Source organism: Hemicordylus capensis, chromosome 1 (assembly GCF_027244095.1).
Source record: "Hemicordylus capensis ecotype Gifberg chromosome 1, rHemCap1.1.pri, whole genome shotgun sequence".
NCBI lineage: Eukaryota > Metazoa > Chordata > Lepidosauria > Squamata > Cordylidae > Hemicordylus > Hemicordylus capensis.
In genome coordinates this window covers 69,686,890-69,705,604 of record NC_069657.1, presented here as the reverse complement: position 1 = coordinate 69,705,604, position 18,715 = coordinate 69,686,890, and the positions used below count along the sequence as shown (strand labels likewise).

General features: G+C 45.2%; 1 protein-coding gene across 4 annotated transcripts in view; it reads left to right on the top strand.

The window, feature by feature from the left end:
- Positions 1-1,506: 1,506 nt before the first annotated feature.
- The window catches only part of CCDC9B (coiled-coil domain containing 9B), an 86,531-nt gene continuing 69,322 nt past the window's right edge, over positions 1,507-18,715 (top strand). For 2 of the 4 annotated variants that reach the window (XM_053273441.1, XM_053273430.1), the window contains exons 1-3: positions 1,507-1,712; positions 14,154-14,267; positions 16,810-16,914. In XM_053273441.1, the coding sequence (XP_053129416.1) occupies positions 1,692-1,712; positions 14,154-14,267; positions 16,810-16,914 (240 nt within the window). In that variant the 5' untranslated portion in view covers positions 1,507-1,691. Of the gene's footprint in view, positions 1,713-2,701; positions 2,783-14,153; positions 14,268-16,809; positions 16,915-18,715 lie in introns of those variants that run through there. The other 2 variants (XM_053273450.1, XM_053273459.1) reach the window with 2 other exon arrangements.

The window sequence follows — 18,715 nt, the reverse complement described above, 5'->3', positions numbered from 1 at the left end:
TGGGGCATTGCCAAGAGAAGGATGAGAGACATGAGACCAAATAATGCAGAATTGCTGAAGGCCGCTAATGAAGCATCCTGGTCTTCCATAATACCTCATCAGTGCCACAGGCTGATAGCATCCATGCCACGCCGCATTGAGGCAGTAATTGCTGCAAAAGGGGCCCAAACCAAGTACTGAATACATATGCATGCTTATACTTTTCAGAGGTCCAATATTGTTCTATTCTTCAATCCTTGTCTTCTTGGTTCCATGTAATATTCTAATTTTCTGAGATTGTGGATTTGGGGTTTTCATGAGCTGTACGCCATGATCATCACAATTATAACAAATTAAGGCTTGACTGATCTCGCTTTGCATGTAATGCGTCTGTCTCATATATCAGTTTCACCTTTTAATTTGCATTACTGAAATTAATGGACTTTTGCACGATATTCTAATTTTCCGAGTTTCACCTGTATTCATAGTAGTTGCAGTATGTAAGGTGTGTGTAAGGAGGAAATCGCAGGCAGCCACCATTAGGGAATTTTGCAAGTATTGTATTTTTTCCACCTCATAGTAGAGACTCAAGGGAAGGTGTAGGTTACCTCATAGCCTTTACCCCATCTCCTGAAGTTATGTTCGAGTCAGTGAAAGAAACAACAGGCAGCTTCTTTCAGAGGCAGTCTTGGAAGATACATGAACCAAACAGACAGCAGAGGCATCTTACGATGTCGCATTTGGGCTCTATGGTGTAACCTGCACGCAGCTTGGATTTCTCCAAAGTTTCCACTGAACCTGCTTGTTCTGTTGAAGGGGCAAACTGCTTTTCATTGCAATTTTAAAAATTTAGCTAAGAAGCAGGTTGTCTCTTCAGCATGAGGTAGAAAGTTCAAAAACCTTTGCCCCCTTAGAAGAACTGCTACTTTAATTACAGGATCTCCTAAATTACAGAAGTGGGCATATTGTTCCACTCATTCCGACAGTATGATTCTATGATTTTAAATTTAGAGTTAAGCAAATATTTTCTGGCACAAACTTTCCAATGAAAAAGTGGCCAGCTTCACATGATTGTTCACATGTAAGTTTAATGTGGGTTACTGACAGTAGTGTGATTGTGTGTGTGGCACAAATGTGTTTGTGGTCCACAATCAATCTGAGATCCCTGCCTTGACATGGGTTCACACAGCCACATTAATATCAGTAACCCACATTAAGCCTAGATTTGAATTACTGTGTGAACGAGACCAGTATATGGGCTCTAATTTTTTTTTAAAAAACACTGCTCTCTGGATTGCAGTGAACATCTACTCACCAGCTGAACTGCTCTATGTTCCTGATACAATCCTCATGTACAGCGGCATGTGAAATCCAGCTACTGATGTACATGCGCCCTACTCTGTCCACCAAGGTTTCCACATCCTGATGCACAGATTATGGCAGCAGGGAGTTAAAAGGAAGGCACAGGGAGTAGCAAAGAGGTGCATTCCTATTGAGAGGCAATCGGAGAGTGGAGAGGAGGACACACAAGCACTCTGATTGCTTGCCTCTGCTATGGCATATTAGGCAGCCAGTGCTCTTGGCTGGGAGCCCAGACAGGGCTTTTGTAATCAAAACATGATCTCGTATGCTGTGCAACCAGTACTGAGAAAGGCCGACTGATGGCTCTCCTCTTTTAGCTCTGCTGTGGAATCCGCTGAGCTTCACCTCTGATGTCCAAAATGCACCGATCTGTGAGTGCTGCCTTTGTTGTAACTGGGAGGGGTGTGGGGGAGTCATTCTTGCATTCAAGAAGCCAAGAAGCGACTTCTTCTTCTGCTTTAAAAAGAAAAGAAAAATCTGCGTTGTCATTTTGGGGTATTGTGCTTTTGGCCAGCAGACATGCAGCCGGAAGATGTGGGAGGGCAGAAAGGTGGCTTTCATACAACAGGGTTGTATGGGCTGTCTGGAGACAGTGATTCAGAAGGACAGATGAGCTCCCTTGAAGAAAGAGGAGTGTGGGAAGAAAAGCCAGCATGCTGGGTAATGATGGACATATCCCATCCCAGGACTGGGAGTCTGGAGCTGTCTCTGGCAGTGTGCAGACTGAGAGTGTTTGTTAGAGGGTTTGTGTGTAGGCTTATGAAGAGAAATGCTGGGATGAAGCCCTCCTCTTGCCTTAGTTTCCCCATCTCCCAGGTTTCCTTTCTCTCACAGCCTCTGCTTCTCTTCGAGGTCTTTTTCATATCATAAATAGCCGACTCGGAAAGCATGGAGGGAAAAACCATTGCCAGAGCCATGATCTGGGGGAAAACCCCACCCACCCAGGACTGTCAGTGAGTGTTTGGACTTTAGGTGGGGGAAACAATTGAAATATCCAGGAAGCTTCAGTTTTCTACCCTTTGCCTTGCCCCCTCCCCCTTTGTGTTGCGTTTTTAGAGAAAGATATCCATGCCTGCCTGATTCCCCCTCCCCTTCTCCTCTGCCATTGGCCTCTCCGGGCACAGCTTTCTGATTCACAGCCACTGCACGTTTGCTCCGCTAAAAGCCATTTATAACTCCCTGCTGTAGTCACTGTGGTGTATGGGTGCCTGTCTCCCCGGAAGAGAATGATGCTGGCGAGGGTGAAGGAGCGTCACTTTCCATCCAAAGTGGCAGCCGAGTTGGCATTCTTCCCAGTAGCTTGGCAGCAAAAATATCCTCTTGTTACAGACTCTAACGCAGCAGCAGCAGCCGCCAGGGAGAGAAATGCTGAGCATGCTTCAGTGTGCTGCTCAGTGCTCACCAGCATCAGACCTCAAAAGCGCTGCTTTGCACTTCGGTGGTAATTCCGTGGGGTCTTGGTGGTGGTGGTTGCGGTTGTGTGCGTGTGCATGTGTAGCAGGGAGGGAGGAACAGAACCTATTGCATTTCTTCTCTGGACCCAGATACTGGAGTTATTTCAAACAATAGCATAAAAGGCAGCTGAGATGCTCTTGTTCACTGGACCATTCTGCTTTTTCAGGTAGCATTGTGGCTTTGGGGCTAACAGAGCTCAACTTGGGACGGAGGTGGAATGGTGTTTTGTTCTCTGCTGTCTTAATAGCATCATCCATGTTCACTGAGAGCAAAGAGGTCAAGTAGTAGTTCTCTTATATTTAGCAGGGGGAGAGTAACTGTCCCATTTAATCCCAGCATAGCATCTCTCCCGTGGCTGTTGCTGGTGTCTCCTGGGCCTTTTCCATACAGCAGGCTTTGCCACGGGATTAAGAGGGGTGAACTTCTGTGAGTTACGGGGCATATCGGATATTCTGAATTTGCCCCCAAACCAATGCAAATAGTAGATTTTTTTAACCCTGGACATAAATCAGGCTAAGCTCCAATGCACAATGAAAAACCCAAATCATGTATGGGGTGCTCCCCGGTAGCTCACAAGGACTTTGATGTAAATCTGGATGTTATGTGAACCTGCCCTTCCAAAGTAAAACCGCCATTTGGGAACGGCCTTGGTGTTTCTTTTTAGACAGTGAGCCCCTCTAGGCCAGGGTCAATGTTCTCATTCCTTCTGAACTGCTTGTTCAAAAGTGGTACAAACAACAACAAAAACAACATCATAGAGTCACTTCCCATATTACAACTGCTATGCATAGGACTTGGTCCACTTTTCACTCCTGTGATGAAAACTGTTAGACAGCAGGGATTCATGTAGGGGTGGAGTGGGGGGCCCTGGGACAAAAAGTGAAGATGGGCCCTTGCCCCAACCTGACTTCTTTTTCAGAGAGGGAGAGCACAAAGAGCAAGCAGCCATCCAGCCAGTGGGGCCCCCTCCCTCAGGGGTCCAGGGACATTTGTCCCCCTGCCCATTGTAGCGAGGCCCCTGTTGGAAAGGCATTATGTTGGAAAGGCACTGTAAAGCAGAGCTGAACCGGCAGCCTCTTCCACTTGCAGCAGCTCAAGAAAGGGCTTTGCAATCATGTCAGTTGTGGGGGTTGTATGTACAGCTCCCGAGAGAGGCTCCAGCTCATACACATGGCACCTCCATGAGATCCCCCAGGCTATGAGCCTGCTGGAGGATTTACACACAGGGCTTCTACCCTGAATCTCCTTCAGAAGAGAGTCCGTGTGTTCACACACCAGCCAAATTTACTCCAAAGTCCCTTCAAGATTCTTGGACCCCTCCACACACAAATTGTTCTTTGTGATATGAATTCTAGGTTATCTCAACGTATTTCCAGATTTTTAAAATGCTGATTTTAAGCTACTTTTTCTGAAAATGGCAGAGCAAATAGGGAGAGAAACTGACGTAGAATCACTAGCATAAGAGGGATGCTCTCTTTAGAAATGCAGATATTGCTCTTTAGGAAGCTCTCCTGCCTCAATTGGCTAGAAGGAAAACACAGATGCATGCCACGAGAGCAGAGGGGAGGGGCTGCTTCCCTCAATGCCACAAGTGCGGCTTCACTCAACATTTACCCCAAAGCATGAAGCCATGTGCGAATCACTCCCTGGTGGTGTTGCATGCTCCAGGGGCATAGCAAGGGGAGAGGCAGCCTGTGTTCCCATATGGGTGGCCTCTCCACTTGCAGGGGTGCCTTCCATGTGGTGTGCACACTCATGTATGCATGCACCCACACTCACCTGGCTTCCCCCGCCTTCCTTCCATCAGCCCAGAGCCCAGCTGATGCAAGGAGGATGGATGGAGGGTAAGCGGCTGAAGGAGGTTGCTGGAAGCTTTTCACGTGGGGCTTTTAAAGCCCTTTAACTTGCATCTCCTCCGGAATGGAGCGGGTGTGTTCACATATCCGCCAGATTTATCCCGAAGTTCCTGCGAGTTATCAGGGAGCAGTTCACACACAATTCGGGGTTTTCACTGTGCATTAGAGCCCAGTGCAGCCTGATTTATATCTGGGGTAAAAAAATATTCCACTATTTGTGTTGGTTTTTTGGGACTACTTTGAGTTCGCAGTAAAGCCTCCCAGTAAACTCAAGGTAAAACCTGCTGTGTGTAAAAGTCTCTGACGGCACACACCCTTGCTGGCCAAGCTCTGCCCACCCTCCTTCCATCATCTGGGCTCCCAGCAGATGGAAGGAGGATCGGTGAACCCAGATGACTGTGTGTGTGTGTGTGTGTGTGTGTGCACCCTTCGGACTGAGATATGAGCCCAGCTGATGGGAAGAGGGTGGGCAGAGCCCAGCCAGAGGGGTTGCGCATTGCCAGGCACCTCCTTCTGCCTCTTGACCTCCTCTCCATCCTTCTTCCATCTACTGTGCTCCCAGCCAATGGGAGGAGGGTGGACATGTGCTACCAATGGGTCGTGTGTGTGCCCTCCTTCCATTGGTCATTCAGTGGAGGGGGAGAGGCTGAAGGAGGCTGCTGCTGGTGACTGCAGGTGGCCGCTGCTGCTAGCAATGGCGGAAGCCCCAGCCAGGGGAAGGGGTAGCCCTGCAACTCCTCTTGGAGGCTTGGAGGCTCCTGCAACCATAGCAGGCAGGTTCTTGGAACTCGTCTGCTCTATTATAGCTGCACCCCTGGCATGTTCCAAACGGTGGTGGTGTGGGGACAGCTAGAAGAGCTGGGCCAGAATTATATGTTTGCAATAGCTTGTGGGTGGGTTTTTTTTTTTTTTGGTGGTAATTTTGATGGTAAAAACTGGCCCATCATCTCAGTCCTATAGATATACGTAAATAGGGATGTGCACAGAATGGGTTTTGCGTTCCATTCTGAACTCAGAACAGAATGCAAAATGGCCCAAACATTCAACACTGGGGTGACCCAGTGTTTCCACGGAACAAGCCCATTCTGTTTGGAACCTTCCGAGTGTTCCAGCTTTTTAAAAAAAAGATAGTGAGAGGGCAATGAGCGGTACCTTTAAAGTTAAATTAATCCAAGTGCTTTCAGGTACCTTTAAGTAAAATTAATCAAAGCTCTCTTACCTTTTAACATTAAAGTCACTGCAGCTTTTCTTCATTACCAGTAGTAACACACTCGGGGGGGTGTGCTCTGCAAGCTGCCACCGTGGCGCTCCCACCAGCATCCTGAGCAGCAGCAGTGGTGCGTCTCCGGAGTTCACCTGGCCTCTGTTCACATGCGCGGAGGCCAGGTGAACTCTGGGGACGTGCCGCCACCATGCGGGATGCCAGCCGGAGCACCATGGCAGTGGCTTGCAGTGCTGGCCTGGCACATTACCTGTTAATGTACCTGTAAAGAGAGCTTAGATTAATTTAATTTAAAGGTACCTATACACACTTGGATTAATTTAATTAAAGGTACCTCTCTCTGTCCCCCAGCACCGTCCTCTATCTTAATTAAAACAAACAAATGCAGAACATTCGGAGCATTCCGAATGGAATGGGCTTGTTCTGTTCTGAGCTTGGAACACTTGAAACTGCCCCTTCAGAATGTTCCAAGCGTGGAACATTCTGCACATCCCTAGTAATGATAGTGTGGACACAGAAAGTGACTGGGCTGAGGACCACAGCGATTTGCGTGACACAAGATGAGCAGATGCAAGTCTGTCTGCCAGCTGCAACCCTTTATTGGACTTTCTTGCAATATATCCTGTCACTTCTCAATCAGTCTTTATCCCAGCCCACTGGTCATAAGATGAAAGTCATACAAAATCAAGGAAGTAATAGTACTGCATGCGGTAACAGCAGTATTCATCCAGGTACAAAAACAAAATGGGGAAACCAAACACAGAAAGGAACCAGAAACAAATTCCTAGCTTATCAAGGTTGCTGAGCTGCGTGGCTTGTGCAGGACTGGGAAACCAAGGAGTGTAACAGCCCTACTGTTCCCAGTTTCCCCCAGCAATGCCCATGAAAAAAGCCCAGAGCTGTAGGAGAGAATTTTAATCAACCCTTATTTAGCACAGAAACCCATTTTGATCCGAACAGAACTCATAGAAGAGATCTGGAGACAATTGCTTAAGGGATGAAACAAGTAAAGGTTTATCTGAAGAAGTTACAAACTTAGATAGAAAGCCTACACCCTATACTAGCTACCTCATGGTGGAAGGAAGAAGAAAGAACAAAGAAGAAGGGAGTGTCCTAAGAATATCAGTCTACCAATCAGAAGAGACTTAGAGGAGAGAAAGAGAAAGAAAGAGAGAACAAGGGGGCAGTCCTACACTCTCTGCCTCTGCTCCTAATGCCCTCAGTGGTCTGTAGGAGTTATTGGTGTTGAGAGTGGATGCCTATGGAGTCATATCTCCAACAAGAGCCTCTTCTTAATAATGTGCTGTTTTGCTGCCAGTGCCTCTTATTAATCCAATTTTGGGATCTCACTGAAGTTTCACAGGCCTTCTGAAGTTTCTCCTTCAGCCGCCTTCTTCCCTCTCTCCAGGTTTTTCCTTCCATCCTTCCCTCTGACAGGTTTCCCCCTCCTTCCTTCCAACCTAGTGTACACTCCACCCGCCCCCCACAACACACCCCATAAGAGGGCGTAGCACAGAAAGCTGGTTCTGCCTTTTCTCTCTCTGGCTTACTGCAGACAGCACATTTGACAAAAGTTCTGCTTGGCACCCCCTTCAAGTAGATGCACCGTGTGGCGTGACCACCTGAATTGCAGACCTTGCATGGGAGTCTTCTAAAATCTCCCCTCAGCTGAGGGGAAGACATGAAACCTTGCCATAGCAAATGCTCTACGGTATTTTGTGTTAGAGGTTGTTGATTTTTACCCACAATAGGTAAAACAGCAGAGCACTAAGGAATGAGCACACACTCCAGTTACAGAGTAGGTAGCAGAGGATGGTTTGGATATTGCAGCTATTTAGAGAAAGCACATGGAGATCCTTGTGTGACTAAACACTAAACATTTATTGGTTAAATACACTTAGATAGGAAAGACCTATCTCTAATCTAAAGGACTACATAGTGGATAGGTAAGGGGAGAGAGAGATGTTTCCATCTGCTCTCTAGGAGGAAAGGAAAGGAAGGATTGTGACTCAGCACAGGAAGTGCTGCAGAGTCAGTTCAGGGGTCATAGAGTAGGGACAGATAGGGAGACCCTGACTCACTGTCTCTACTCCCAATGCCCCTAGTGGTCATTAGGACAGTTGGTGCAAAAGGTCGATGCACTGGAAGTTCATCTCCAACATTTTGTCACCCTTAAACATTTTAAATGCGTTGCTGCAGCATTATTTACCTTAATTAGTAAACCACTTCCCAAACATGAGATATATCCAGTGTGAAATGTTTTACTAGCAGAGCTGGATCCAGGATAGTTAGAAGGAAAGCCTGGGAGTGATCTGCTTCCAATTCTGCTCTTATCAGGCTCGCCTCCCAGCCTACCTCCTTTCGATGCCACAAAATAGTTTAAATGCCACTGAGACATCTGGTAACATCTGGCTTTTGCTGAAGTGTCAACCTACATGACTGCATTGGCCTCAGCCAGCTCACATGACCAGCACAGTGCCATAAATTGTAATGTTGCCCCTGCTGCTGCAGTCCATTTATTTTGGCCGTGCTATGGCTCATAGGCTCAGGCCTCCTGTTTTCCATTGTGCTCAAGCGAAATATGCTCCAAGAACAGCATCTTACACTAGCTGAAATAATGCCCGCTCCCATACAAATGCTCTCCAATTATTAAGACTTGTTCTGGAGGATCCAGAACTTGTTCATAGGGATCCAGATCAGCATGGAATTTGCTCCACAGATGCACAGAGCAGAGCTTTCTCTGTTGTGGAACCAGTTGTAGGACTGTGGCAATGCCCATTCTTATTTTTAAGAATATCTATATACCACCATTTCAACAACAACAAAAAGGTATTCAACACTCAGCAAAAGGAACAAGAAAACAGCCCTTCCCTATCTCAGAAGGGCTCACAAGTTAAAAACAAACACAAAGGTGACCCCAGCAACAGCCCCTGACTGGAGAGACACTATGCGGGGATGAACAGGGAATATTTCTCTCCCCTTGCTAAATCTAAGAGAGCTGCCACTTTAAAAGGTGCCTCTTTGCTCTCAGTTAGCAGAGTTTACATCTATAGCTTGAGATGTTTACATCTTTGTGTTCTGCCAAGACTTTGGGAGGACTCTTACTTTTTGAAAGACATCTGTTATGCAGTTGCTATTTGCCATGCTCTATTGCTGTCTGTGTTTCTTCTGCTATTGTTATATTTTATGACTGTTTTAATTTTGTTTAACTATTGTTTATCATTTGGGACATCCTGATGACAAAAAAGTGGTACAAGAATTCTATAAACACACAAATAAAATAAGCCACGATTTAAAGTTTTGGCTGCCTTTCCCCACAAGTGTCACATATTGTATCCCCACCAGAAATGGATGTGTGGTTGGAAGATTTCCAACCAATAAATGAAATCAGTTGCAAGTCTTTCAGATAACCAGAGTTTCAGCACAGCTGCACAAACGGACCTTCTTTGAAATGGATTGTGGCATGACATCCAGAATCAACTGCTTAATTGAAAAATTAATGTATCTTAAATACTTGCACTGAAAAGGTGCATTGCAAGGCCGAAACATCTATATATTTATTTCTGCTAGGCGTACCCATTGCTAATCCCATGCGTGGCAGCTCTTGCGAGAGTTTGCCAGCAGCTGCTGATTAGTGATGGAGGCAGGGAGAAAATAGGGATGATGGTCGCCAGTGGCCGGCTGGCCAGCCAGACCAGGCAGTGGCGGACTGCCCAGCCACTGGGAGCAGCAGGCGGTGGGGCCCGGCTCAGCTACTGGGAGCAGCAGGTGGCGGTGAGCTGGCCCAGCCGCTGGGAATTGACGGGCAGGCAGGTGGAGGTGGCGGGCTGACTTTCCGGCCAACCCGCCAGCCAGAAAGCGCTGGGCAGGGGTGGGGCAAGAAGAAATGGGCTGCTCTCGCCAGCGGGCAGCTGGCTGGCAGGAGCAGGTGGTGGCGACGGGCTGGCCTGCTCGCCAGGAATTGGCGGGCGAGAGGGCAGCAGGGGAAACCGTGGGTGTTTCACACCCAGAAACTGTGGGTGTGCGTGGGTGGTGAGTGGGGAAGAAGTGGGGATGGGGTAAGAAGCTGGCTGGCCAGGCCAGCAGAGGCGCAGATGCTCTGTGTCCGGCCCAGCTAGTTATTTTTATTTATTCACTATATGTGCTGTACTTGCTATGAAACACAAACTGCAAGTTGCGGGTTATTGCTAAACCGATTAAAAAGTTAGAAAATAATGAAAATATATCCAATAAAGGACCATCCCATTCAAATACATAATATATGACTTTCTAATAACAGTGCACAGATTCACAATAGCTTTTATGGAATGTGGCTTGGTCACTCCAAAGTTTTTCAACATGCACAATTAAAAGGAGTGCATTTCAGAACATACATGGCTTGGATTCCATTCTGCAAATGTAAGTTCTTACCCCTTAGCTTCCCTCCCAGTTATGCATGCAGCACACGCCTACAAAGAGCACCTTCCAAATCAACAGGCACAGAAAATTCTGGTCAGGTATGAGCGAAATCTAATTTAAACCAGTTTTGCAAATTTGCCATTAAAATTCATCCGCTCAGAAAAGTCATTGACTCACTCTCTTTGCCAGTGAAGATAATAAAAAACCCCTCAATATTTTGCTCACTGTACGGAAAACAATAAGGAAAATTTGCATAGCAGGCTTAAACCGAATCAGCATTTATTTAGCCAGGGTTGTGGGGTATTTTTGCTTTAGCTTTTGTTCTGTTCTGTTTTTCCCCCACAAAAGGCTTTTGCTGTACCATTAGGAGCCTGCAACAAAAGAACAGGCTGGGTCAGAGCTGCTGGCCCACAACCTTTTGCTGCCTGAGGAGAAGGACATTATGACACTCCCCTCCTCTGTGGCTGCATGCTCACCAATTTCAGGCTGTGCTGAAGATGCCGACACGAGGCATGATGATATGCAAGCAGGGTTGCCAACATCTCCCAGCCCAAATAAGGGACATGGGGCTGGGAGTATGCGGGAGTATTTGGGAGCCTGAGTGCTGTATGTGTTTTTACCACTTTCAACTTAAACTACGGTATAAGTTACCACTTAGATTGCTTCTCCTCCTCTGCTTATTGATATGACCATGGTTAGCCGAACTGGGAGTGATGGAATGTTGTTTTCTAGAAAGAGAAGCCTTGCTAGCCAGTAAAAAAACATTTCACACATGAGCACTACCTAGTCATTGCTTGCATGATTTTCATGATCCTGATACCCAGATAATGCCAAGTTAGCCAGTCACTGATGGCTGTTAACGTTAATGTTTTTGTTAATGTCCTCAATATGGGACGGTTGGCAACCCTAAACCTGCAGCCCACCAGAACCACAGAGTACTCTGGTAGGGAGGGAGAAGGGAAAGGAGTTGGAGCTGACTGTTTTGTTAGTGAACATAACTGGTTTGATCTGAGCTATAGGTTGGTTCTCCCCATTAGCGGAAAATAAAGGACAAATGGCATCCTGTAAGGGACAGGCAATTTTGGTCTGAAATAAGGGATGCCCCTGCTAATAAGGGACTGTTGGTAGTTCTATATGCAAAAATGCTCTCCTTCGGATTGTGCCACCAAGTCAGGCACAGACTTTCCTCGCTCACATTTTAGGAGGAAGAGGGGAAAGAAGCGGCATGGCCCAGTAAGTAAGAAGGGGAGACGAACGAGCATGCCCCAGTGGAGTGCGGAAGGACAGTGGCCAAGGGGGGTGGGGAGGAAGGTGGACTGGCACCTGTGGTGGTGGAGGTGAGGGGCAGAGCTTGCATTCCCATGTGCTCCTCCTCGTGCCTGAGGGGACCGCCTCACCCTGCCTCATGAAAACTCCACCCCTGGGCTGAGTATGAAGAATGTGGCTCTTACCCCAATGCTTTTTTGCCCCAAAGAGTGTTCAGGGTTGCCATGCCAAGCTATATTGCTGCAACATGAGGCAGAAGGAAGGCCTAGCAGGATTTCCCCTTCTATACAGTCCTTAAAGTTACAGGAGTCCTCTGAGGCAATCCTATAGCCCTTCCCTTCCCAGGCTCACACTCCATTTGTTCCCAAAGCACCCTTGCTTGTTCACTCCCCGCTTACCAAGAGATCACAGTCTTTCATGTCCTTATACTCTGTGTTCAGATTTTCTTCTGGATGCCTAATTTCTTCCACGACCTCCTCTGTCTGCCTTTCTTCATCCACCTTGACTCTGGAGCAGCCTCTTTGCTTGCCCAATACTATTCTCTCTCCTACCATGCCCCTTCCCCCTCCCTGCCAAGAATTTCACCTGACCTAGGACCCTGCATTTGCCCTCCCCTCTTATCAGTTCTCCCTTTCCCCAAAGCCATTGAACTTGTGAACATTCCACAATCACAATCAATGCCACAACTGTGCTGGCAGGCAGGTGCTTCCATGATCTGAAGTTTGGGGTAGTCCAGGCTGTCCCTCACATAGGAAGCTGCCATATACTGAGTCAAACCATTGGTCCATCTAGCTCAGTATTGTATGCACAGACTGGCAGTGGCTTCTCCAGGGTTACAGGCAGGAGTCTCTCTCAGTCCCATTGTAGAGAGGCCGGGCAGGGCACTTGGAACCTTCTGCATGCAGGCAGAAGGCTCATGGAGGTGCCTACCATCAGATTTACGAGTTTCCCTCTCCAAACGCTACTGTAGCCATGAGTGTCAAGGTGGCAGGACTCCTGGACCTGCAGCAGTTTGGGGTAAAACATCTGAATAGGGCTAAAACCCTTTATGCATTAAGTACAGACTGAATAGAAGTATCATTTCTGTATCAACCCAAGTATCAACCCCTGCTAACTTGGCAAAGAGGCACCTTTTAACATGGTGATTCTCTTTATTTAGCAGGGGGAGAGTAACTGGCCCTATCCACCCCCAGCACAGTACCTCCAGTGACTGTCGCTGGTGTGTGTCTTATGTTTCTTTTTAGAATGTGAGCCCTTTGGGGACAGGGAGCCATCTTATTTGTTTGTTATTTCTCTTTGTAAACCGCCCTGAGCCATTTTTGGAAGGGCGGTATAGAAATCAAATTATTATTATTATTATTATTATTATTATTATTATTATTATTATTATCATCATCATCATCATCATCATCATCATCATCATCATCATCATCATTTTTAACTCAGGGATCTCATGGCTAGCCAAGAGACTGACATGTACTTTCTGAAACTCTCATCTGTTTATGCAAAATTCCTTCTCAATAGATGTGGCATTTTTTACTCACTAGTCTACAGTTTCTAAAAGGAGTGAAGGGTGGTTCTTAAACTGTGGATCCATAACACCCGAACATTAAGGAGAAAATGAAGCATGGCTACTGCTTCTCCCTTGGAGGGAGACAGTAAGGGACAGCAGAACTTTGCACTCCCTGTGTCTGGCTCAGAATCTGCCAGGCCGGATTACAAAACCTGATATGCTCAGAGGAGGACCCAGGACACAGATATGCACACAGATGTCCCACGAAAAAGGGGCAGATTTCAGATTTGCTATTTAACATTTTTAATATAAGGAGTATTTGATTCAAGAAACAGTGAATTATCCTGAGATGGTTACTTGAAGCATGGCAGGAAAATCCTGAGGAAAGCGCTGTTTTTGAGTGCCAGAGTATAAAAATTCTCACAAATACCACATATGTCTATAGATCTTCAGTACTACATGATTTCTTATACTCATGAAATTTGAGTAAAAGGTAAAGTGTGCTGTCAAGTTGATTTTGACTCCTGGTGCCCACAGAGCCCTGTGGCTTTCTTTGGTAGAATACAGGAGGGGTTTGCCATTGCCTCTTCCCACGCAGTATGAGATGATGCCTTTCAGCATCTTCCTATATCGCTGCTGCCTGATATAGTACCAGCGGGGATTCGAACTGGCAACCTTCTGCTTGTTAGTCAAGCATTTCTCCGCTGTGCCACTTAGGGTGGAAATTTGAGTACCTGCTTTAAATAAATAAATAAAGGTACAGTGTTATTTCTTAATTTCTGTGTTTAATTACAGGCTGACTCCTGAGTATTCTACTGAAATGAAGTACTTCTTTAGAGTAACTCCTGAGTCATATTGTTTAGGAACTTTGTCTGTATGTTAGCCACTATGCCTAACTCTATTCAAAACAGTGTGGTTTGCACCCATCTTCTGTGCCTGGATAAAACATGGCTTGTCATTGGTGTAGATGAGATAGGACCACTAGCTTCCCGCTCCACCCATGTGTTAACCCTGCTGTGATTGAAACAAAGAAGAGAGTCAGTTCTCTGTGTTCTTGACCATTTGTGGAAATCCACTAAAGCTCTTTCTTTTGTTATTTTAGGATGCCACTGTGGATGATGCAGTCTTGCGGAAAAAAGAGCAAAAAGATATCGAACTGGATAAGAAAATCATAGCTTTGCGGAAAAAGAACAAAGCTCTTTTGAGAAGATATCAAGTATGTGTGACTACCTTCTTAGAGGTCCTGAGGTGTTCCTCAGCCTTGTTTTGGATCCTTCTTGTTAAGCTTTGCAGTCTGATGATATTGCCAATTTGCTGATGATTTTTTACACTTCAGTTTATTAGAGCTCTACTTCAAAGAGGCATCTCTGTTTAATTAGCACCAAAAATGTGAAGCACGTCTGCTGACACAGTATTTACTGCCAGGACTGGGGAAAAGACATACAGATTTTGCAGTAGATTTCTACTGCCAGCTGTGTAAATGTGCATAAACAAGCACCAAAAATGTGAAGCACGGCTGGTGACACAGTATTTACTGCCAGGACTGGGGAAAAGTCATACAAAGGCATCTCTGTTTAATTAGCACCAAAAATGTGAAGCATGGCTGGTGACACAGTATTTACTGCCAGGACTGCACTGCACTCCCAGCTATGGGAGTTGTCATATTCTTGTCATATTCTTACCTGTACTCTGGTACACAATATATCCACAAGTATGTGATATTTATGTTATAACTCACCAGTTATGTCATAACTCACTAGTTATGACATTTATGTTATTAATAAAAATTTACTGATTTTGAGTCGTCATGGCGCGGCTCCATGCCGCGGTGACTCCCGAGGAGACCCCTGACTGGGAGGCTCCTACAAGCTGGATTCTGACTGGGAGGCTCCTGCAAGCTCGTTTCCATGTCCATCTGAACTGGGATATGCTTGTAAAGGGGAATCCGGTGACCAGCACGCACACTGGTCATTTGCATGCTGATGCCGACCCGGGGCTGCAGGAAGGAATGCTGCAGCCCCACATGGCTGTTTCTAAATGAAACGCCGGATGGGGGGAGACTGTCAGGGAGGGAATGAGCAGGTAAGGAGTCCTTACCTGTTTGCTAAAAGCACCCTTCCCTATGTTGCAGATGAACTTCCAGTGCATCGACCTTGTGCACCAACTGTCCTAATGACCACTAGGGGCATTGGGAGTAGAGACAGTGAGTCAGGGTCTCCCTATCTGTCCCTACTCTATGACCCCTGAATTGACTCTGCAGCACTTCCTGTGCTGAGTCACAATCCTTCCTTTCCTCCTAGAGAACAGATGGAAACATCTCTCTCTCCCCTTACCTATCCACTATGTAGTCCTTTAGATTAGAGATAGGTCTTTCCTATCTAAGTGTATTTAACCAATAAATGTTTGGTGTTTAGTCATACAAGGATCTCCATATGTTTTTTCTAAATAGCTGCAATATCCAAACCATCCTCTGCTACCTACTCTGTAACTGGAGTGTGTGCTCATTCCTTAGTGCTCTGCTGTTTTACCTATTGTGGGTAAAAATCACAATACAAAAAATCACAATACAAAAACAACCTCTAACACCCTACCCCACAAGAGAGTGCAGAGAAATATTCTGCTAACCCCTGCTAACTGGGCAAAAAGGCACCTTTTTAATGTGGTGATTCTCTTTATTTAGCAGGGGGAGAGTAACTGGCCCTATCCACCCTCAGCATAGTACCTCCAGTGACTGTTGCTGGTGTCTATCTTTTGTTTCTTTTTAGATTGTGAGCCCTTTGGGGACAGGGATCCATTTTATTTATTTATTATTTATCCATATAAACAGCTTTGAAAACCTTTGTTGAAAAGTGGTATATAAATGTTGTTGTTGTTGTTGTTGTTGTTGAATTGCTAATGCAAGAGAGAGACCAAAACAGAATACAAATCCATAAGAATGGGTTAAATTAAAAAATAAATGCTGCAATATTTCTTTTCTGGATTTGCTTTTGCTGTCAGAGGCAACTGAAATCTCATCAAGAAAAGTGTTAGTGTGTTGTGCTCCTTTTTAGAGTTAGTCCAGCCAGAGAATAGTTCCAGAAGGTGCCTATTCAACAGAATGGACACGAGGTGTTCATATGAGTCAGAAGAATTCTCTTCTATGTTATCTGTACAAAGCTGCAGGATTTTCTTTAGCTTTGGAGTGTGATGGCATCAGTATACAAATGACACCAAGTTCAGTATTTCAGTTTCTAAGCATCCAGTAGCAGAGATCTCTACCCTGAGCCAATGACATGGGGCTGTGACTGAGTGGATAAGGTTTAATAGGCTGGAGATGAGATTAGACAGGCAATCCTGAAGAAAGGTGAAAGTGGTTTGAGAGAGAGGCATTGCTTCCCATCTTTCTTTTGATGTTTCTGGTCAAACAGATCTCTGAGGTTTTTGAAATCATGTAAAAAACCTTGCAAAGACTGCTTACCCAAAGAAGTAAAAATGGCATGAGTGTCCATACCCCCCCCCCACACACATGCTTCTTTCAACACTGACAAAACAGTCACCTGTCTTACTAGCAAGAATCTCAGTGAACATAGTAGCAGCTGGACTTTGCTATTGTGATATCTCATGATGATGGGAATCCTCTGGTGATGAATCTGTAGTTTCTCCAAGCTTCCCTGTGTTTCTCCTATTGTTTGAGGCAGCCTGTTTTGCTTTTGGCTTTCCGCTTCTTCTAGTAAGCTGATTTAAGATAGAATCTGGATGAATCTGAATCTTTTTTTTAGGAAACAGAAGAGGACAGGAAGCGAGCAGAGCAGGAGGGGATGGCCATCACCTCGAGGAGAGCCAGGCCAGAGGGTCTTACCATCACGATCACCAAAGCTCATAATGTAAGCACACTCTCCCTTTTCTGCTGAGAAAGGGACTTGTTTTGTAATATTCAGTTTTTAGGTGGTCAGAGGTCTTAGCTGTGACAGATCATATATGTCAAATGTTACGCTTGACATATATGACTGTCCTGAGTTGAATCCTCAGAATGATTTATCAGGTTTTTGAGACTGGTAAACGACTTTATTAGCAGTCAGAATGACTTACCAGTTTTTGAATGCAACAATACCTGCACCAACGTACAAAGCTATGTGCATCTGCTCCAAAACAGACAAGCACAAGAAGCCCGATACAAGGTGTGCAAAGGTAAGCATGCATGTACAAATGCATGAAATACCACTTGGAGAGAACGAAGGCTTGCAGATATCTCCAGGAGTTTCCTGGAGCACCTCAAAAAGAAAGGTGCAGTAGCACTTCAAAAAGAAAGTTTACAAAACACAACACCTAATTATCAAAAACACCTTAGGAGGGCACTCTTCCACCTTCTTTCAGTCATGGTCAGTCTCAGCAGCATAAACACTGAGTGGTCTTCTGTGTATCCAAAATCTGCTCAGACATTGATCCAGTCTATGGTTTCTGACTTTCATTGGGGACAACTCTTTAGCTTGGGCTTCCCACCTAACCGATGAATTCCTAGCAGCAATTCTTCCTCCTAAACGTATGTGAAATGATAGCCCTGCTCCTAGCAGAGGTTCTGTCACATGGCTGATCCTAGGCTGCAGAATCTGATTGGGGTGACCTTATTATCACAGTGGGCTGGTTTGGATGATACTTCATCTGCTGACTGCCCACACAGGAGAAGAACATGTGCACATTGTGAGTACACCTCCTCCTGTTTCTGGTGTGCTAGGGCACCTTTCCCTAATCACATGGGGGGTATGTGTCCAAACTGCTCCTCTACATGCAGCCCAAATACCATTTTTTAAAGAAAGGATGTCCCAAAAGAGAAGAATGTGTTTTCTCATGGCATACCCAATCCTTATGTAAGGAAATAAGAGCATCTCCTTCTCTGTTTGCTTTTACGAGGACCCTGAAACTGTATCTGTTTTCCCAGACTTTTAACTGAAATTTAAATTTTAAATGTTAATGTGTGTTTATCTATTGTGATTTTTATCTGTTTTTATGAATTTTAAATGTTTTATATTTTATATTATGTTTTAATCTGCACACCGCCTAGAAATTTCTATATTAGATGGTATAGAAAGTCAATAATAAGTAAGTTAAGTAAGTATGTAGGCAGTTGTTGACTCAAGTATTGTCTGAACTGGCTCAGACCTTTTGAGGGAGGAAGAGAAAAGGAGTATTTGGGGACTCAGTTCAATGATGTGCAATACCTCACATAAATGAACATGCTTGGGGTGTTTTTCAGCAGTACAGAGGCAGGCAGAAGATAGACTGTGGTCCATTGGGAGATTATTGACCACTTACTAGTGGATCACTATGTCTGTGCTGGGATTATTGCAAAGAATGCTGGAACAGTTGGACCTTGATTTGATTCAAACTAGGTTCTTCTAATATTTTTGAGCAAGAGGGCATGCTCTGGATATCTTAACACAGATTGGTTTGACCTTAACTATTAAAATATCCCAAGTATCCACTCTTGCTTTATAAATTTAAAACACATCTGTGCACTATGCTTTAAAAACAACAACACACGATACCATGCAAGAATTAAATCAGCCCAACCCATCCATGCCAAAGCACAAAATATCTGAAAAGTGCCACACAATTATGACTCCATTGTTATCCTCAGCCTTTGACATTTCAGTCAAATGTCAGATGTGTAAGTATATGATTCATTTT